The sequence below is a fragment of the Meleagris gallopavo genome, chromosome 3 (assembly GCF_000146605.3).
Source record: "Meleagris gallopavo isolate NT-WF06-2002-E0010 breed Aviagen turkey brand Nicholas breeding stock chromosome 3, Turkey_5.1, whole genome shotgun sequence".
Lineage (NCBI taxonomy): Eukaryota > Metazoa > Chordata > Aves > Galliformes > Phasianidae > Meleagris > Meleagris gallopavo.
In genome coordinates this window covers 24,081,425-24,103,251 of record NC_015013.2, presented here as the reverse complement: position 1 = coordinate 24,103,251, position 21,827 = coordinate 24,081,425, and the positions used below count along the sequence as shown (strand labels likewise).

General features: G+C 36.5%; 1 protein-coding gene across 1 annotated transcript in view; it reads right to left on the bottom strand.

Moving 5' to 3' along the window:
• The window catches only part of CTNND2 (catenin delta 2), a 607,095-nt gene that overhangs the window by 373,104 nt on the left and 212,164 nt on the right, over nucleotides 1-21,827 (bottom strand). The window contains exon 3 of the mRNA XM_019614298.2: nucleotides 15,449-15,561. Within this exon, the coding sequence (XP_019469843.1) occupies nucleotides 15,449-15,561 (113 nt within the window). The remainder of the gene's footprint in view (nucleotides 1-15,448; nucleotides 15,562-21,827) is intronic.

Below are 21,827 nucleotides of genomic sequence, written 5' to 3'. Positions count from 1 at the left end.
CTCCTCTGGACTCTCTCCAACAGCTCCCTGTCTTTCTTGTACTGGAGGCTCCACACCTGGACACAGTACTCCAGATGGGGCCTCACAAGAGCAGAGTAGAGGGGGACAATCACCTCCCTGTCCCTGCTGGCCACCCCTCTTCTGATGGAGCCCAGGATACCATTTGCTTTCCGAGCTGCAAGAGCACACTGCTGGCTCATGTTAAGTTTTTCATCCATCAGGACCCCCAGGTCCTTCTCTGCAGGGCATTCTCCTGTACAATGCTTTCAGAGACCATTTAAATAGTGCATATTAAAAAATTCTTGGTCATTTCAGTTGATGAAATTACACTTATTTGCACGTGCTATTTAAAAAATGTCTTTCAAACGCACATTTTTACTGTCAGCAGCCACCACTGAAAATAAATGTTTCCATACAACCATACATCTCAGCACAATGGTATCCTATCCATAGGGGACCAACGACTGGTACCTTGTTATAAGACTGTAACTGTCACTGTTGTTTTGCTTGTTTGTTTCTAATCATTATGAAACAAATCATTCTATGATTCTACAAATAAATGTATCTTAAGAGTTTTTAGTGCAAAACTAATTAAAACTAGGAAATATTCATCAAATGTAGCATAATTTTTTAGATTGGAGAAATTTTACTATTGTCAGCATTACAAGCACCACTTTAACACTTATGAACAGACGTTGCTAGAACTTCTAATAATACAATGAATTGATTTTAATCTTGATTTTCCATTTATTTCCTTATTAAACATCTTTTTTTTTTTTTTTAGAAAATCCAATGTAGTCAAAATTGGCATTTGAAGGCATTTTGACCTGAGTTCAAAAAGTAAGAAAAGCCATTTTAGATGGTACATTTCCCATAAAAGCCTCATGTATTTGAATAGCTTTGCTCCTCGGTGCTACAAAAAGGCCATCAAAATGACAGAGGAAGAGACAAGCAATGTCACACTGACTGTACATAGTGTCCTATCAAATAAGTAAAGAAACTTCTCTATGTACATTTGCTCCACTACTCCCTGCTCTTTCACTGCAAGTTTTATGCTTGAAAAGTATAAGCCAAAGCTTTTCCAAGCAGGAGTTGCTGGTGAAGCTTTCCCATCAGGCTTCATGTTACCATACTGCAGACCCACAGACTGAAAAGATCCTAGCCTTAGAAAGACTCCAGCTTAAAAATAAAGAAGGTATCACAGTCTGACAATCTTGGCAGAGCGCTGATGCCACAGGAGAGAATGGATGCTTTGGAAGAACTGAATGCTTCATTCAGACACTGAAATCTTCCCTTCCTCCGTGCAAATAAAAATGTGTTCTTATTTTTTTCCCTTCCTCTCCATGTGGAATCATGCAACAAAAGAAATGAAAGAAAGAAATCAACTTGTCTCCAGCCTTTTAGAAAGGAAAAAGAAGAATTCAATAAAGAAGTATAACGTCAGTATTTATCTCTGTACAAAAAATATTGAAAAGCAATTAAAATTTCACCTTGGTCTCACAGAAGTGGTCTAGATTTTACTAGAAACTCAGCTTGAATTTTTGCCTTGAAACACTCAAAAATATTCTTTCTACAGATTTTCAAGGGTCTGAAGTTCCACAAAAGCAAATATGTAATCTAATACTGACAGATACTTTAAATTTAGCTGTGATTATAGTGGCCTTTCCAAAGCTTCTGCATTCTTTTGCAATTCCATCTTATGAGAAAGTCCAATGTCAAATCAATGCTGCAAGTTTTTAGTGTGGGTTTTTTTTCAGATTGACCTCTAACCATTGCACAGTAAGTTAAAGCAGATATCGCCAAGCTTGTGAAAATCAATAAAGAAGCAAATACATAGAATGTACTTTCAACCGTGCATTTAATATCTTTATTTTTACATCCATAGTTCTTTTCCATAAGAATGATGTGACAGCTTCACTAGCAATTTAAATAGGCAAAACCAAAGGTCATTTTCTAAGTTCTTTACCCAAGCAATACCTTTGAAATTAATGAGGTCATTGAATTAGAGAACAGCAGCAGGATTTGTATCTTCCATTAAAAGTTTTCCTGCCTGCTCACAAGTCATATTGCACAGTATTCCTCCTTGAGATTTGGCTGCAGTAAAATTAAACATCAACCGAAATGGATTTAATGATTTAATTTTTTGAACAGATTACTTCATAAACTTTAGCAACTTTGGTGCATTGCTTTCATACTGAGCTATTCCAAGAAGCCTAAGGGGGGAAGGACAGCATATTTCACTGAAACAGTTGAAATACCAGGTGAAATAAGTGTATGTATTTGCATATAATCTTCTATTTGTAGCTATTATCAATAAATATAGCATGTAATATTTCTGACAGACTTGCACAAAAGTACTTTATTCACTCACAGTGCAAGCATCTATGAAAGTTTTACAATCTCTCCCACTCTTTACTACCTCTAGTCTTGCAGCCCCAGATTCTATGCTGGGAATCACTACTGAACAGAAGATATTAGCAGAATACATCACAAAATGATGACAAAGCTGCAGGACACAAAACGATTACTGCTACAAAAGCAAAGAGAAAGACACCTGCAAAAGCTTGAGAGAAAATGAGGAAAGGATTCTATTTTATCTGAAGACAGCAGACTGAAAGGTCCCATACCTATTCCTGGCTCACCAGAGAAACAGCGATGCTCAACAGAGAAAGAAAATCTCTGCCCTTTTAGACACATCTTTCAGAGAGGGCTAATTAGTAATTAAAATTATTAAGTGTTTAAGACCTTTGATCTTGAAACTCATGGATATGACATCACTCTGGTAAAACAGTTTCTCTTGAATCACAAGGAATAGCTCATTGCTCATCAAAAGATCAACACTTTTCCAATATCAATAAAAAAGTAGGAACAGCAGAATAGCTATAAATACAATAAGCTAAATCAGAACCAAAATTTTAAGAAATACATGGAAGCAGTAGCAAATATTAGATTGCAGGAAAGTCAGAAAATAATATTTAAAATAACAAGCCATGTTTTATACCTTAGAAGTGTAAGCCAGTTTAATTACAATAACTTCTTGTTTCTTATTCAACATAATTGATGGTGTGGACAAACTGGCAGCTCAGAAGTAAAGCACGTGGATGCCTGCTGGAGGTTGGTTTTGCCAGGGTCAACATGGTCAGCTTGTGCCACACTGGGGCAGGGAGGTCCTGCTCTGCCCACGGCCATTTCAGTTACTATCAGCATCACCAGTGCCAATCCCACTACCAATGTGCTCTACTCATTCTACATCATTCTACATCATTAGACATCAAGCAATTCCCAGGAAATGTTTCTCATAGTTTCTTCGATGAAAGATACCAACCATTGCATTTCTAAAATCAAAACTACTTGAGACAACAAAGCATCATAAACAATTATAAATAAACAAAATGTAAATTAAAAAGCAAAATAGCTTTTTAAAATCCTATCTTAACCACAGGATAGATTAAGAGTATTTAGTAATATTACATTTTAGCAGTACTTAAAATACCTTTAAATTCTAACAGGATAAAGTGAAAGAATAGTATAGACAAAAAAAACTTTACCCCAGGCTGGTCCCACTCATAATTAATGATATCCTATGCTAAAACACTAAAGTAACTACAATTTTGTTTCTCACTAGAAGTCAGCACTAATGTAGAAAGCTGTATATCAACCACAAAATATTTCTAAATGACTGGTCAGTTGTGTTCCTTCACCGCGTATATCCTGCATTATTCTAAACAAAAGTCACACCACAGTCTAGATTTTCAGTGAGTGCTTTAAATAATCAAAACCTGACAAAGATTTTATTATGCATGTTAACAGGGTTTTCTTTAATTTTTACTCATCAAAGAATAAAAACCATGTTTATCCAATCATTATTGATGTTAGGAGGTTCATGGCACAGATTTCCTTAATAATGTCATTTACTGTAACTCCATTGATATCCCTTTTATGAGGGGGAGGGGGAAGGAGAGGGAGGAGAAAGGCAAACTCAATAGAAACTGTCATCTAAATTCACTGCAAAGAAATAAAGTAACATATTATCAATGCCTAACTGCAGAAGCAGAAATGAATCGTGAACACTTGTGCATTCCAGGACAACTAAAGTAAATATATTTATAGTATTATTGTATATATAAAAATTATTTTTATTACATGTAGTGTGTACATATACATATAGAAAGTGGATCAGTAAAGATAAAGTAAAGGCAAAACCTATGTGAAAACTAAAGTAGAAAACATAAATAGTTTTGGCTCATTCTTCATTTTGCAGGTGGTAAGATTAAGTCTTCATTAGTGAAAGGCAGCTGAAGCATAAGAAGAAAATTGAGGTGTATTACAGTAGTTTCTTAGAGAGGTAATAGTGGCAGTACACAACTCTTTGCTATTTCTTGAACTTTGGAGTAGAGCCAAAATTAAGGACTCAAGGTGAATGCCTTGCAAGTTTTTAACTACAAATGAAAATGCTGTTATCTTCTTAATAACAGCACTAATTGAAAACACTCTAGGGAAAGAAGTCTAAAGGAAAGGACTGGAGAAGAAGATGGATGAAAGAAGAATATCCATTAACAAGAGTACCACTCTTTTAACATCCAACTTCAGTATATTTTTTAAACAAGAAAAAAAATTCTGGGAGAGCTGCTAGAGAAGCTCTTTTTGACTGACTTCCTTAATTTACTCCATATGCTACCCTTTTGGAGAGCAGATTTATAAATGTTTTTATATATGGATAAGCCATACCCCTTTTGCTCAGTTCATCTACAGGATTAATACTGTCTAGAAAGGAAACATCAGAAAGCTTTCTGTAAAAGCTTTCCATATCTAAAGTCACATATCCTGACATTTACATATTCTTAGGAAACCGTATTCTGATAATATATTTAGCAGAAAAGCATAGAAAGTGGAGGTGGTAATTACTTCAATTTATTAATAGGGTCTTCTATCCTGATTAGCAACGTGTGGTGCTTAGTTATCCCCAACAACTACATTTATCAATTTACATGTACTACATTTCATTGACAAATTATTTGGCCATTAATTTCCAAAGAGCTGCCAGAGCTTTCTGTAAATCCTGGACTTCCATAAGTCCATGGAACCGGATGGGATTCACTCGAGGGTGCCGAGGGAGCTGGCAGAGTGCTCCTGGTCAACCAGAGAGGTCCCAGAGGATTGGAAGCTTGCCAATGTGACTCCCATCTACGAGAAGGGTCATAAAGAGGATCTGGGGAAGTACAGGGCTGTTAGCCTGACCTCGATGTCAGGAAAGGATCATCTTGAGTGAGATCACACAGCACGTGCAGGACAACTTGAGGGATCAGTTCTAGGTAGCATGGGTTAAAGAAAGGCAGATCCTGCTTGACCAACCTGATCTCCTTCTATGATCAAGTGACCAACCTGATGATGGATGGTGCTGTTGACATAGTCTACCCAGGCTTTAGCAAAGCCTTCAATACTGTCTCAATACAATGTACAGTATAATAGCCCCTGGAAATGATAAACAGTGCAACAAAGGTCATACATAGCAAGTAATATCATCCCATGAAAAAATCCTGAGAGATTTCTAAAAACAGGAGAAGTAACAATGTGAACAGCAACTACTAAATTATTGTAACACAACAATTTTGTTTTAACATGCTACAGTCAGATCTGTCATTATCTCAATCCTTTGAGCCTCATGCTGGGTGCCAAAAGGACTGTTGTGATCTAACCCAGCAGGTTACACCATACACCCTTTGCTTACGTCCCTCCTGGGGAGGGAAAAGAGGAAAAAGGAAACAAAATGCAGTGATAACAACACATTTATTTAACTTCAGCTGGCAGGGATGAAGGGACTGCCCATCTAATGGCATTACCCTCCTTGTCCCTGCAGCTGTCTTGCCCCCAGACAGCAGAGGTACCTTTGTGAAAACAAAATACAACAATCTAATCATGAACTACTTCTTTCAAGGTAATAGAAAGAAAATAAAGGACATACTTTATCTTCTTTCTCTGCATCTGGAGAGTAGGGGAATATTGCTCTACAGAGAGTGAGGAAGTAGAGAGCTGATGTGCAAGAGGCTATTTTTTCTTTTTTTTTTTAATTAAGCCTTTCTCTGTGCAAATAGCAGTGTGGAGGCTTGAGGTGAAAGTATAAGGGGTAAAGGAAAGCCAGAAGGAGGCACAATATTTATTCTCAATTAGCAGTAACTGAGACACGTACTATAAATTGAAATCCCAGGAGATTAAAAAGTCTCTTTAACACATTAAAAATCTATAAAATCTTCACTTAACTGCTGAAATGGCAACATGCCTCAAGAGCTTATAACATCAACCATTCACAGTATGTTGCTATCAAATTGTGAGAAGCCTGCAGAAACAGAAGTGCATCCATTCATGCCACTCCTGGAATTCAACAAATATATTAATACTTCCTATGAACTTTTGATATTGAATATACTTGAGTATCAAGGAATGGAAAGCTCAGTTTCTGCTCCAGAACAGTCACAACTGTAGCAGCTCCACTGAGATGTTTATGACAGCCCCTCAGAAGAAGCAGACAGATAAGAAAAATACAAAGAGGACTCATTCCTGCACACATTATCACATATTGCCAAGGAAAGATCACCTAATTATTATTAATAACAGCATTGCTAATTTCTGAAGTAACAGAAAAAAGACTCACTCCCAAAAAAGCCCAAACCCAAAGCTTTTCAGAATTTATTGATAAATCTTAAATTTCCAGCATCAAACACTAGTTACATACAAGTTTATTATTATTATTTTTAATTCAAAACTGTTCAACTGCAAGACACCAGATCCACATTTGAAAGCATAAATTACTACTGTAGAGATGAGTGCATTTCTGAAAGCTATGTCTGATGAGAAGTCGTAACTTTTGTCAATGCATTATCATTGAAAATCTTCAATTTATTCTAAGATTATACTGAAAATCAATTATTAAAACCAAGAACCCAGGCAAACCCAGCTTCATGCAAAAGTAACTCAAGTCATTTGCTGTAAACAAGTAAACCAGCCTGGATGAGTTTTGGCAGGAAGCAATAGTAACTGTTCCTATACCTGTGCTGGTGAAAGACAATCAGAATCTACCAAAGCAAGGAAGTGCTGAGAACAGGAGGTTCTAGAACAGGAGTATTTAGGCATGAAGGCTAGGCAGAATAAGGTAATGGAAAAGAAAGAAGTTATCAAAAATGAGGAGTACTTTCAAGATCACCTACTCAAGTTCAGATGGTGAGAGACAAAGGCATGAGTGGCAAAGGGATAGAAAACATAGTCTCTGAGAAATACGTTTCTGAGAAAGCACAAAATTGAATTTGTTTCCTCAAGCATATGGACAACATTTTGTCACTTTTTTTTTCATTTGTGGAACAGCAAAACTGGTTTGTCTGAAGTTCTGGGAAGCCTTCATCAGACTGCATTTTGGCTTACTCCTTGTAAAAATACATTATTAAATAACTTTTGTTTCATGACCATTTCATTTCTAAATTGCTTTGGGGATAAGTTATGTTGTGCAAAGTATCAGTGGAGTTTCATAAGCTGTAAGATGTGCATAATCAAAGGAAATATCTATCTGCTTATAAAACTAGCTAAAGGAAATCCAATGGAACTGTATCAACTTCTGCGGTTTAATTCTATTGTAAAGATTAATTTTTATCATTGTCAGGTATTTGCCGTTTCTCATTTTTTTTCTACAGCCTTCCAGATAAGCAGGAATCTTAATGATTTGATAGTATCTCAGGAACTGACATACAGATGTGATGACTAATTGGAATAGCAAATGAAGCCAGTGAGATCTGTGTTTTCTACAATAAGTATTTTTCAACTCCAGTATCCAGTTTGAATGGATATTTTCAACGTTTATCTTTATTTCTGCAACACTTACGAAAGGCACAATAAGGTTCCTTGATGCCTTTGCCTTATCTTTGTGTCCTACTCTTCTCTAGTCACTGAGAGTTTTATTTTCCTCATCCTGCTCCATCCCACTCTTCAGTTCTTATTACTTTTGATTCATTTGTGGACCAATTAAATCCAATTCTTCCATTTTCAGACTATGTCTGGGTTCTTCCAGATGCCTCATCTACTTTTGGAACAAACGTTCTTTCTCCTTAACTTTTCCTCCTAGTAGAAACTAGGATCCTGTATGCACCTATAGATCTGCTTCTTGACCTCTTTTCATTGGGTTTGGAAGGACCTCTCCTTACCCTAAACACACCAAAGGCCAGATAGGATAACACCTCGGAGACTACGCCTAGAGATTCAGCATGGCCAGGGTGGGCAGGCTGTAGGGAGCTGGGACCTGGCTGTGCTTGTTCGATTTGGGGCTGAATGCCAAGGGCTGGCATGGTGGCCTGGGTAGCAGGGGAGAGCCATAGGGCTGGTGGTACAAATCTATAACAACAACAGCAATGATGATGATGATTGCTTGAAATTCCCTTCATAACACAAATATACCTCTCAATGTACATCTTCAGAGGGAGGTAACCTTGGCAAAATAAGCAAAAACCGCAATCTTGGTTCAATATAGACCAGCATACAATATTAATGACAGACACTGTGATAGGATCTGTCCACCATTTCTCAAAGCACTTTGAAATATCTTTGCTACCCTATTTCTATAACAGCATTTGATTTCAATTGTTCATAGCTATTAAATAATTTCACCAGTATTACAGAATTTGTTCTCAGTCATAAACCACTTATTTCTAAGGTATCAAAATATATCGAAGATATATTAAAAAAAAAAAAAAAGCTATCTAGTACTTTTGATCCACAAGCAGTTAAGTACTAAAAATCAACTTTTCTGAAAATGCGCTAATTCAAAGAACTTCACAGTATCAAGGCACTTTTCCCTCAGCATTATCCTCAATCTTGTCTTCCTCCAACCCTGTCCAAAAACATTTCCACATCTGATAAGTAAGGATGGGGACAAAAAGAACGTTCTCGAATTATAAAAGCAGAGTACAGGAAGGAATCATAAAAAGTCGAGCTCAAAGGGTTGTAGAGAAAGTCTTATCATTCATACCCTTTTTTTTTGACAGATACTTTACAAGCGTTTAAGCTTCAAATGATATTTTTTACATCTTAGGCAGTCTGCTGCAGTGTTATCTGTCCTTAATGGTAAGTGGTATTGCTCAAATTTTTCAAACAAATGGTTTGCCAAAAGTACACAGAACTTAACTCTGTAAGACATAGCTGAATTTTACGCTAACAAAGATATACTTCCTAAGATGAGTATTTCCCAATTAATTTCAAATTAGCACAATATTCAAGTGCAGACTTGCAGCCAGATACTTAAGTGTGAATATGACAACTAGAAAGAACTTTCGGACATCTTAGAATCACACCAACAATGCACTGATTTAGAAAACATCCACGTGAATAGAGTTTTCATTGGCTCAAATATCAGTAAATGATGATATATGAAGAATCTGAAGTTTTTATTCTGTTGCCATAATTCTGCTTCTTGATTTTTTTTTATTTTTTTTTTACTTTTCTATTAGTGGTATTAGTGAAACGGAAGAAATAATGAAATACTTGAGCTAACTGTGAGAGAATCAAAGTGACAAGTGGCAGCCCCAAATAAGGCTGTTAGCTGAAAAAATCTTTTCCTAGGGCAACAGAGAGAAAAATTGCTTCTTTGCAGTAAGGTGGATGACATTTTTTAAAAATCTGATACTTTAATTTCATATAAACATATTAGTGTTAAAACTTGAGCAATGCTGAACGTTACTGTATTGCTGCTCTCATAGAGGTGATATCTCCAGCAGGAAAAGAAACAATTATATTGTAAAAGATAGGGACGAACTGTAAGAAAGAGAATCACACCAGACTTGACTGCTTGGACATTTGCTGGATATTTGCCTTTCAGCAACAGAAGCTTGCTTGCTATAAAACTGTGAAACTAGTTAGTTCCCTGTAGGGTATCAATAGGACTAATCTGTTTTCTCAACATGCCTTATTATGGAGAACCAGTACAGAGTCCCTACAAATTTTAGGTTAATGGAAGCATCAAGAATCTGTACAACTTTTGACTACCTTGTACCAATTTTTTATTTTTTATTTATTATTATTATTTTTTAAACTGGTTCCCTAAATACTGGGCCTTAGCAGAAATGTGAATCAGTAGCCTGACTTGCAGAAATGCTGGGTTCCAGACTTTACCTAGAAGACATGCATCCATCATCTGCCAGATAGCAACCCACTACCTACAAAGTCATCAAGGATTTCTGTGACACGTAAGTAGATTGCTGGAGTCTAATGGGACAGCCTGAAACACTGTTTGGTAAATAGAGCTTCAGAGACAGAAGCAGACAAAGACCTCTGCTACTGTGGTATTTAGTATTCTACTTTTCTTGGACAGTTTTGTCATAAGAAACTTAAATATGACTAGATCCCATTTTCCAAAGGTTTTTATAAACACCTGCTCCTTACTTCTTTGGTAACATGCTCCTTACAACTAGTGTTTTCTTTCACTGCCATTCTTTCAACTTTACTGTGCCAAGTTTTGAAGAGATCAGTAAGAATAAAGGTAGCCAAAGGAAAAAAGCAGGAACGTTTTCACCTTGGTATTTGAGAAAGCATATCTCAAACAGGAATATTTTAGTTAGCAACTTTTTCTATTACTCATACTTACATTACACTTGTCTGTATTTCTGGCAAGCTCCCTATAAACAGATACTACTCATACTACGAAATTTAGCACTTCAAGAACCTAGTATTTGCTGAGACCATCTTCAGAAAAAGTGTACTATTAAGATTTAATTCACTAAATCACTTCATATCCTTAAAACTATTGACTATATTACATTTCATCCTGGCTAACTAGATTCACCTCCAATCAGACATGATCAATTTAACAGTGGATCTAGGCTGCATGTTTGTTATTAGTTGCACTGAGGTTTACAAATTAGCCTATCATTAATCTCTGAATCCTGACTCCCGTGACAAGAAAAGGCTATATACTAAGTTCTTAATGCCTGAAAATCAAGCTACCTGAAGCTTCACAGTACGGTTGGACACACAGCTCCTTATGGGCCAAGTGCAAAATGTGCCAGAAAAGAGGAAAAAGAAAAAAAAAAAAGTAAGATAGAACTAACAGTCTTTCAGCATGTTCTTAAAATGTGGTTTCAAAGGCACAATCTTAAGACAACCATAAAATCTTCATAGAATTAATATCCCAAGGAAGTAAAGTTGAGAACAGTTTTCCTGATATCTCCCCTATGAAGTACACTGAGCTTCTTCATTATGCACACGTGCAGTTGTTTCAAGATGTTACATCAAGACATGGTAGTAAACACCACTGTAAGCTGGTTTAGCCTGCTAGCAAATATGGAAAGCTGCTCCATGTGTACAAGCTTTAATTCCTTGGCTAGTAACAAACACATAGAACAAATGTTTACATGAAAAGTTCCTTGGCTTGTGAAGGGCTTGGAGAATATGCCCTATGAGGAGCAACTGAAGGAACTGGGGCTGTTTGGTCTGGGGAAAAGGAGGCTGAGTGGAGACCTTATTGCTCTCTTCCAATATCTGAAAGGTGATTGCAGTGAGAGGGGGGGTTGGTCTCTTCTCACTGGTGACAGGTGACAGGACGAGGGAAAATGGCCTTAGGTTGTGCCAGGATAAGTTTAGGCTGGATATCAAGTAAAACTTCTTTACAGAAAGGGTTGTTAAGCACTGGAATAGGCTCCCCAGGGAGGTAGTTGAGTCACCATCCCTGGATGTGTTTAAAACCGTTGGATGTGGTGCTCAGGGATGTGATTTAGTGGAGGGTTGTTAGAGTTAGGGAGGTACGGTTAGGTTGTGGTCGGACTTGATGATCTTTAAGATCTTTTCCAACCTGAGCAATTCTATGATTTTACAATCATAAGATCATAAAATAGTATTTTATGGCTGTTCATGCAGTTTTATAATAGCTTTAGTCCTCCACTGATACTAGCTAGCAAAGGTTATATAGGCTTTCCACACAGGTGAAAAGAGTTGTAACACAGTTGATTACTGAACCGTTACGTATATGCCAGAAGAAGAAAAGGGTTAAAAAAACTAACACTCCAAGCAGATCTATTTATAATTTTTAAGCATGCTTTTTTTTTTTTAATTCTGGTGAAAGTTTCTGGGGGGCTTCTACATCATGTCACTCAGCCCCCAGCTACAAGCAAACCACTGCCTTTTTCTTTCCCTAGAAGTTTAGCAACGTAATGGTGCAAGTAGGGAGAATGATACAAGCTATACTCAGGGAGAGCAAACAACTCTGGAGGATGAAGCTTTAAAAGTAGGACTTTCTATGATAAAATCTCAGGAAGGAAGAAGGGGACTTTCTCCCCCTCTCTAATAAGACACTTCGACATCAGTCAAACAACTCTGTATTTGGGAAAACAAAAGCTTAGCAGATTGATAGAAACACACACTACAATAAATGCTATGCAGTACTGGGTGCAGTGGAAATCATGAATATAATCCACTTACATATATTAAAATCTCTATGTAAAAAGACAGAGATACTAAAATCTCTAGTGTCCCTTCAGAGGGAAACAGACTCCACAAGTACTGGGCTCAAGGAAGATTAAGGGAATCCAAGTTCTTTTATTCACTTGTTAGCCACAAATTTACTCTCCTCATCATCCAATTCTCTTCCTTTTTTTCCCCTATACTGAAATTGATCTCAATGGGTGTGTGCCACCATGTTCAGATACAGAGGTGGGGTAATTCTGGTAAGAATTTCTTCTTGTGAGCATTTTTAATTTTTAAACACTTACCTCATTAATGAGAAGAAAATATAATTGTTTTAGCCATAAATATCTCTGGTTTCCCCTGTACAATTTCACATTTTGAAAACTCTTAATCTCTTTGTTTAGAACTTAATCTACATTTTTGAAAGTGTTCTCATCACTTGGATTTCTCAGCCTGAAATGCATTGACTGAAGTAGGAAAGCAAATAAACTTTAAACGTTAACGTGAGCTTACATATTTATTACAGAAAGTCACAGAACAGAATTAATCCTTGCTGGATCTAAATCTTTAATCTCAAAGGATTTATTTATGTTTATTTATTTTTTTATTTTTTTGCCAATCCCAAGAACTTGGATCAATTTATTTTAGTATTAAACAAAAGCAGTTTTTAAAAATTAATTCTGATTGTTATTGTAAAAAAAACAAAAACAAAAACAAACAAACAAAAAAACAAATCCACTAAAGACGAACACAAAACAACCTGTTAACTGCACAGATTACCATTATGACTGCAGAAATCACAGGATTAACTGGAAATCCAGTAGTAGCCTTCTAATGAATGATTCAGAAACTTTTAATATTGTTACTTCCAACTTAATAGCAAAAATTCAACATTAAAATGATGTAACATTTGAATGAATGACATTTATATGGTTATTCGGGGGAAGATCATCTGTCTCAGACCTCTTGGGTTTACTTTGAGTGGCTGAACAACAAAGCCAGAAATCCTTCAGAATATACTATATCAGTAGAAGAGTTGACTTAAAAAATAGCAAATATTTGCAACAAAGTTAACAACCTTGTTTCAAAGCAAGTATATCTAAGAAGCAGAGCTTCACAGGTGGTTATATCTAACAAAAAATTCCTTCAGGCAAGTCTCTGCCTCTACAGACTCCAGTCATACAGAAAGACTGCACAACAGCCAGATTGATATTTGACCTTAGTATTTTTGATAGTTCTAATCCCACCCATAATTTTAAAATAACTGAATAGGTTATAAAACTTAGTTATAATTAAGTTTTGTTCAAACTAACAAAAATTTAAAATCATTTAGTATATACAGGAAAAATACCAGATCATACTAGATGATTATGGATTTCCTCTGAAAATCAACTTGCAAGTCTAAGAATATATTTCAATTATAAGCTTTCAATGTTGTTTCAAGTATTTGGCTAAATATTCCTAGTTGAAATGCTAGAAATATTAAACTCTTCCAAGTATAACATTTCTGGGGCAAACTGTTCTACATGAAATCTCCACAGTAGCAGTTTGTCCTATGGAGAGATTAGTAATCAAAATACTAAACTTCTCAAACAATTGGAGATGGAGAACAGTCTTCATGTCACTGATGATTAAAAAGTCTAAATTTGCTGAAAGATATTCACAAAAAAACAAACAGTAACCAAAAAGCAAAAGAACACATTTTCTTCCAAACAAGAAATCCCACAGTCTCCATAATACTATGTGGAATAATCATAGGGATCATAAGTTAACAGCACTATTCAGATATGATTCAGGTAGCTTTTTTGAAATACAAGCATACCATACACAAAACTGAAAGTACAGTGCGAATGTACCTCAAGTGCAAACATAGTACTACACTGTGTTTAAATAATTCAAAGTAATGCAATTGTTCCTAATGCTTATAGAAGTGTAGCTAGTAGAAAAGAATACATAAAATTGAACAGAGTTTTCTTTTAGGATCTTAATTCATGATTTAATGTTAAGACTTTTTTATATTTAAGTGAACTTCATGCACAATGGTTGAATTAATGAAAGATTCGTCTGAATTTTGCTACTTTAATGATGCATTTTGAATTTCTGTTGCATTTGTAGCATTCTGGAGAATAACTGTTTCCTACCTACTATGGAAAACAATCATTTCTTTAATTGCTGTACAGGCTGAGTTACTTCAACTGAAGAAGAGTTTATTCCAATAGTGACAGGGTTTTTACAGGCTTTTCTATTTATATTACATAAAACTTCATACTAAGCTTGGTCTTCAAACACATCACACTTAGTATTTCCACTGACACGAACAGAAGACATGTCCACACAGCATTTCTCTTGGTCCTTGAAACTCAAACACTATCATCTTTTATTTATTAAGTTCACCTGAGAAAAAAGAATGGCTGGGAAGTAGTTCAAGACTACAAAATCTTTAGTCATACCGAACTGACCAAGGACTCCTTTTGTTACAATTTCTTAAATAATACTTTCATCATCTAAACAATGTACAGAATAATTGATTTTAAGAGTGCCAATATTTAAAAAAGATGAAGATTCATATTTTATCACTACACTTTAAGTCAGGTCAGCAGCTTTATGTACAGCTGAAAGAATCCCTAAAGCTTTCAATACCTTGATGAAGTTTTGATAAAATAAGTTCATACGCTTATCACTGCATTTCTGCAGATCTAAAAACTGAGAAGCTTTGGTGGGAATGGTAGCTGTATTTGTAATGGAAACAGGTGTTTTTCTCTTAATCCACTCAGACTATAGCAAGCTGCCAGTCAACAAATTCCAAACGTCACTACCACCTTGTTACTGGACAAAGTAGATAACAATTACACAAAATTCCTTCTGCTCTTGAACTTTTCTTTAAAATAAAAAAATAAAAAATCAAGTTTCAAACTCTACTAAAAGCTCATCATCCTTGCTGTGCAATTGTTTCACACCACGATCAATAGTATTTCTTTTCAATACCCAACAAAGAAATTAGCAGTTTATGCATTACCTAATGCTGCTCATGCTTCCAGTTTCTGATCCAAGTTTACATCGCTCCAGTTGGCTCGCTACGATCTGACGCTCAGCCTCAAGCTCTCGAGTCAGTCTCTCAAACTGTAGTTCCTGAAAAAACACATGAAACCATTCATTTTGACTTCTCTTGAGAATTTCAGTACATAAAATAATTTTGCAAAAAATTTTACAACACTACCCTGTGGGAAAACCTTTCTTTATTGTGTTTACAATCCAAATCTTAGCGGTACCACCTACTCATTCTTTCACTCGCTCCATTGATTTGCGTTGTGGAATGAGCCAGCTTATCGGGAATGGAATTTCCAAACACATTAAAAAATTCAGGCCCATGTCAAAATCAGCCACAGTTCACATAGAGCCCTTGGCATAAAAACATGTTTATAACAAGGTGATCTAACTATGCTGTGTCATAAGCAACAATTTGGTTACTAAAAAAGATGTAAAGTTCTGCAGATGGTCATGTGGTGAGGAAAGCTTTTCTACTGAGGATAAAAATACCAGCCATCATAGTACAGACTATTGAAATAAATTAAATTGAAGGTATATTGTTCTGGACTGAGCATGATTAAATTTCAGCACTTAACGGCACGCAGAAGGGAAACTCAAGCAGTTTTGGATAAAAGCCACAAATTGAATACATTTTCTTTCATTCTGACAAGGAAGTCAAACCAGCCCCACCAGACAAGATTTATCTGAAGAGCTCAAAAATGAATTTTCATTTCTATACACAAGAGGCTATTTCCTGAAATTAAATTTTAAAAGCAAACAAATTAAAAAACAAAAACCCCACACACAAAAAAACAAGCCAAGTTTAATCCTCACAGTTCCCTGAAAAACTGCATTTTCTACATCTTTTATTAGTATTTTCATCAAACAAAAAATAGAAATATTTATAGGGAATTATGCTTTTTTTTAAAAAAGAATATTTTACATTTTATTTCTTTTTAGTTTGCTAAACATGCTGCCTTTTCATTTTGAACACCATTAAATAAAATCACATTCATAGGTATGCAGAAACTGTTCTTTTGCCTCTCTCCTTTACACTGAAGGCTAAAGGAGATATACCAGAGCTGCTCTGAGTGTAATGCCTCCTATTTTATTACGTTGGCCACAACGTCAGAGGTGGATGTTGGTGGTATGGCAGTAGAGGTTCCACCTTCTCGTCAGTATCCCATAACATTTTGTTGCTATGCAACAGATGGCAGCAGAGGAGCAGTCTGACAAAATGGGAAGTGCAGATGGAGCAAAGGTGTGTTATTGAGCTTCTCCATTCAGAAAAGATGGCACCCAATGACACTCATTAATGCTCGCTGAACATTTATGGAGATCGAACAGTGGTTGTGAGCAGCATGAGGGATAGGTGGTGCATTTTAGCAGTGGCAACAGTGACATGAAAGACGAGCCATGTTCTGGATGGCCAGACACACCTGTCACACCACAAAATGTCTCAAATTGGCAGATTACCACAAAGGAACTCTGTACAGAGCTGAATATCAGCTCCAGTGCATTGGAAATCTGGTAATGTTGGAATGTCACAAAGTTTGCACCCAGTGAATCCCAGGTATGCTCACACAGAAACAGAAAAAACACTGTATGCAAATTTGTCACCATCTACTGAACCAATATGAGGCTGAAGACGACAATTGCCTGGACTGCATCACTACTGGTGACGAGAAATGCTGTCACCAATATAAGCCATAGTAAGAATGGCAATCCATGGAGTTACAATGTGAATTCTCCATCAAAGATTTGTGGTAGGAAAGGGGTGATCCTTCTGTTTTTCCTGTAACCCGGACACTTCATCAGCTCTGATGTCTCTGATGACTCTTCCATAGTCAGCCCAGGGAAGAACCTTTATCTTGCACTGCAGTAACACCAAGCCTTGTATCAGCTTACAGACCATGGAGCACATTCCCAATCTTGTTTGGACAGTACCAGTACATTCAGCAATTAGTCCTTTCTGGATTTCATCTGTTTGGGTTGATGAAAGATGCACTGCATGGGCAGCATCTTCCCAGCAACTATGTCATCAAAGCAGCAGTGAAACAGTGGGCCACCTCAACAGGTGCAGATTTTTAGAGAGCAGCATGCAGGCTCTTGTTTGTCACATTGTCACATTGAAAATGTATACCTAATGGTGGACTATGTTGAACAATATCGTTTTGTGGCTGACAATTTTCTGTATCAAACTGTGTTATGGTGCTCTTTGTATCTGTTGTAGTTTCCATGGAAATAAATAGGAGGTATTACTTTCGGAGCAACCCGTATATTTTGAAAATCCACTTCTTAATGTGCCTATAATTCCTTTTTCCTTCTTTCCTTCCCAAAGCAATCTCCCTGTGCTGCAGAGGCAAGGCAAAGCATGCCATGTTTTGCCTACCAAAAGAACATCACCGGAGATCTTTGGGCCCAACTGTTAAGTGCACCAAGTGCCACTAGGGAACATTGCATTTCAGAATGAAAGAAATGGTAGAGGCAAGGACTCAAATGCCTTCGTCTTGTCTGTTACCTAAAACCTCTGAACAAAAAGCCTCCACATGTATATATACATATACATGGAAGCATAAAACATTTAAACCTCTGTCACTGGTAAATCTATAACTGAAATAGAAGAAGGAAAGAGCTGATGGTTGTTCCACCTGATTCACCAGGGCCATTCCCCTTTACTTCTGTTTTTACTAGCACAGAAAAACTTCTGACCCACACTACAAGTAGTGCAGAACCTCCACACGGATAATGTACAGCAAGAAAGAGCTGGAGTGCACTTAAATGGCCATTGACTCTATGACAGAGCCTACTTTGTATACATTACTCCAAGCAAGACTATCCAAGGTTCCTCACCCTCAAAAGAGACAGACTGATGCACAGAGCACATCAAGATATAACCAGTGCTTGCTGTACACCAATAGCGCATCAGGAATCATAGCTGTTAATATGCTCTGCACATGCTTTTGTTGTACTCCAAAATGTCTTTTTCCTTGTTATTTGTAAATAGCATCATTAAAAATCACCTAATAATAACCATCTGGTTGAGATATGCCTACTTCACACACAACATTTACCTGCTTAACTAGTAAAATCACCCATCTGAAAAGAGCGTTAATCAACTCCCCAAGAGTTATCATTTTACACAAACAAGACCAGGATTTGAATACTGCAGAAAGGACTGCAATACAAATATTACTAAAGTTTTGAAGAACACAGAATCAAAGTGCTAAAAAATCTGCTACACAAACATGCTTTCTATTAAAATACATCTGCACTGAGAAATTTTGGTAATATAAGGTACAAAACAGACGTAACCAAACATTAAATTTTCTTTCAAAACAACAGTAGAAGCTTTAACAGCTAAACCACTACTTTTAAAGTTACTTTACTCAATCATAAAAGTGATACCAATACAGACTTTGAAGCTTGGCATATGTTTTCAGCAATTCAGCTTCATCTCCTGTCCCAGCTGAGGTAGGACATGCATGTTTTTGTTCAATATTCATGATTTTAGTCTTCAAAATATACTTTTCTATTCTTAACCATCTATATGTCTTTCTTACTTTCTTCTTCTCTAATTTCATAGCACACATCATGACTCATCTTCCACTAATCTCTTTTCAATCCTACCGTATGAACTGGTTGCAAATTTCCTAGAAATTACAGGTTTAAGAAGCCTTTCCCTATAGGCAATTTCCAGTTGTGAAAATCTTTATCTGATTGAGATGCAGAAATTCGTGTTTTCTGGTCTGTGTCCTTGTCCACATTATTTCAGTCCTGTCCTACAGAGATAAATGGAAAAGGACAGTTGTGTCTCTTTCCCTTCCCAAGCAGGAAAAAAAGATGTTCTGGATCACTAAAGGAAAAAATAATTTTGGGTTCCTACCTACATCCAAGCCACTATCAAGTGGCTAGAATACTAACTTCATCATTAGCTTGCAATTTCTTAGCTGCTATTTCTCATTCTGTTATTATGTCCTGTCAGGTGACAGAAGTTACCAAGGGGAGGAATAAGACAGAAGGTGGTGAACAAAGGGTGCATGAAAGGGCAGATCCACACAACCGTCTTTCCATAATAATCCTCGACATTTAGTTTAATATAAAACAGTTAGATATTCCCTCATATGATGTCCAAGGTGAAGGTCCACAGGGTTGCCTTAGAATGAAAGCAGAGAAAGATTCAAGTAAGAGTAGGACGAGTTTGCTATTCCATTATGTTAAGAATGCCTGCCAGAAAAAAAAAAATAAAATTAATAAGCTTCCTCCTTTCTGTTTGGGAGGCACTTAGAGTGACTAAGAGTTAAATAATTCCATATGCTTAGATTTCAAGCAGCTGTCACAGTGGAAGAAGACAGAAACTAGAAATAGTATTTGCTTACATTCTATGCAAATATCCAATGAAGCTTACTCTATTATTTGTAATATTTGTTCTGTTTACAATCATTTTCACCAGATCATGCCATCTTGTGTTATCATCACAATCCTCTATTATTCATCTGAATCAAACTAATCTGAACATCAAAATGAAAAGCATACTTCTAGCCACTATTTACACAAATCTTCATCTCCAAAAGAACTGCAGAAACTACACTGCACCTTCATAATTAATTTAAGCAAAGCTATGCCAAATGCAGCTTTATGGCCTGCATTAAAAAGGGGATGATGCCAAAGTAAGTACACAGGCAAAGGTAATGCAAAGCCAAAGTGACCGCTCTGACAGTCCTCAGCATGCAGTAACAAAAGAGTGTGGGAGTGTGATGCCAGCAGAAAGATTAGACATCACAACAAGACTAATCCAGAGAAATCAGTCAAGAGAGCAGCTTGGAAAGGGAGGAAGTTCAACACAACTTTATCAAATTGTTCTGAAGTGATCAAAACAGTATCTGATAGAGTCTGAAGCAATTTTTATTCACAAGTTTACTTATCTATCAACATACTTTGGGGGAAAAAATACTCACCACACCATAGAGGGTAACTGGACAGCCTTTTCAGTATGGGACTTACATTCCATCTACCCTCTGCAGCCATAGAAGCACTAAGCGCTTGAGGCAAGTCTTGTATCTCACAGTGGTCCAGAACACTGAGTAGGCCTGACAGAAACCTTCACAGCCTCCAGAGGTTGTGAACTCCGAGCTCAGAGCACACCAAGTGGAGGGGTTTTGGTTACATTCTGTTTTGTATTTGCTCAGTGGTCTGTGTCAATTCATTTGAATGCTCAGAGGAGGAAAACAGGCCAAAAGAAATCTGGCTGATATTCAGAGCTGATCTCATTTCACTCTACCCCTTACAATCTCAAAGTAATTTTTCAGTCTTTTTGCAGAGAGATGTGTATTGATGCTGTGCAAGAGACACGGCAAAATGAGTAGAGATGGTTAAAAGCAGCTGAAAAATCATTTTGATTGGATCTAAATTTAGACTGAATATCCTTATGAATTCATTTAATTCTTATGCATCTTAAAGTTGTAACGTTAAAAGAAAAGAAAGTGTTAATCTTTTGAATATAAACGTGCTATACAAACCAAATTGGTGCACTGATGATCATTTGAATCTTCGTATACAAATAACAGCATTAGGGGAGGGTTGGGAATCTCTGGTGAGATGAAGACAGAAAGCTTGATTACAGCTCAACAAAGAAGTGGTCTTGTGAACTGATGCCTTTTCTAGAAATATCTTAGAAATCTCAGAATTTCCTAAAGCACATAGTCTGTAGAAATGCAAAATATTGGCTCTACCTTATTTTAGCTTATTAAACAAGAAAAACTGTACGTCGATGTCACAAGCAGTCTCTATATACTGTTATGCAATTCCCATGGTATCATGCATAATTCCATATGCTGCATATCTATAAATTCCTAAGTATGCCATTACTTCGCAAGGTGTTTTAAACAAACTCTTTTTAACCTACTATACCCTGAAAACACACGAGCAGCTATACGTGAGGCACCAACTTCCTGTGAAAACAGCAAAATCTTGAGAAGTTTAAATTGGCAGAAATCCTGAAACCACATCAGACACAAACCAGACCTGACAGCCTACCCTGCATCTAGAAGGAAAACAGAATGTCTTGATGTTTTCAAGCATGATAAAAACATCACTAGAGATGCCCCCTATCTGACACTGAATGCTGTTCAGAAGCTTCAAAATTGGACTTTAGAATGTACCATTCAACCATCCTAGCTTCTCTAATCTTTCTTGTACTGTTCTTACTCTTCTTCACTGAAACATTTCGTTCTTCTCACTCATTTAATGAAATGAAGTTGTAGGAAACTGCTCAGAACAAGGCAATAAATAGATGAACATAGTGGTAGCAAATTCTAGCAACTCAGTGGTAGGTATGTTGTTGCAGGATCTTAATGAAGCAAAAAAAA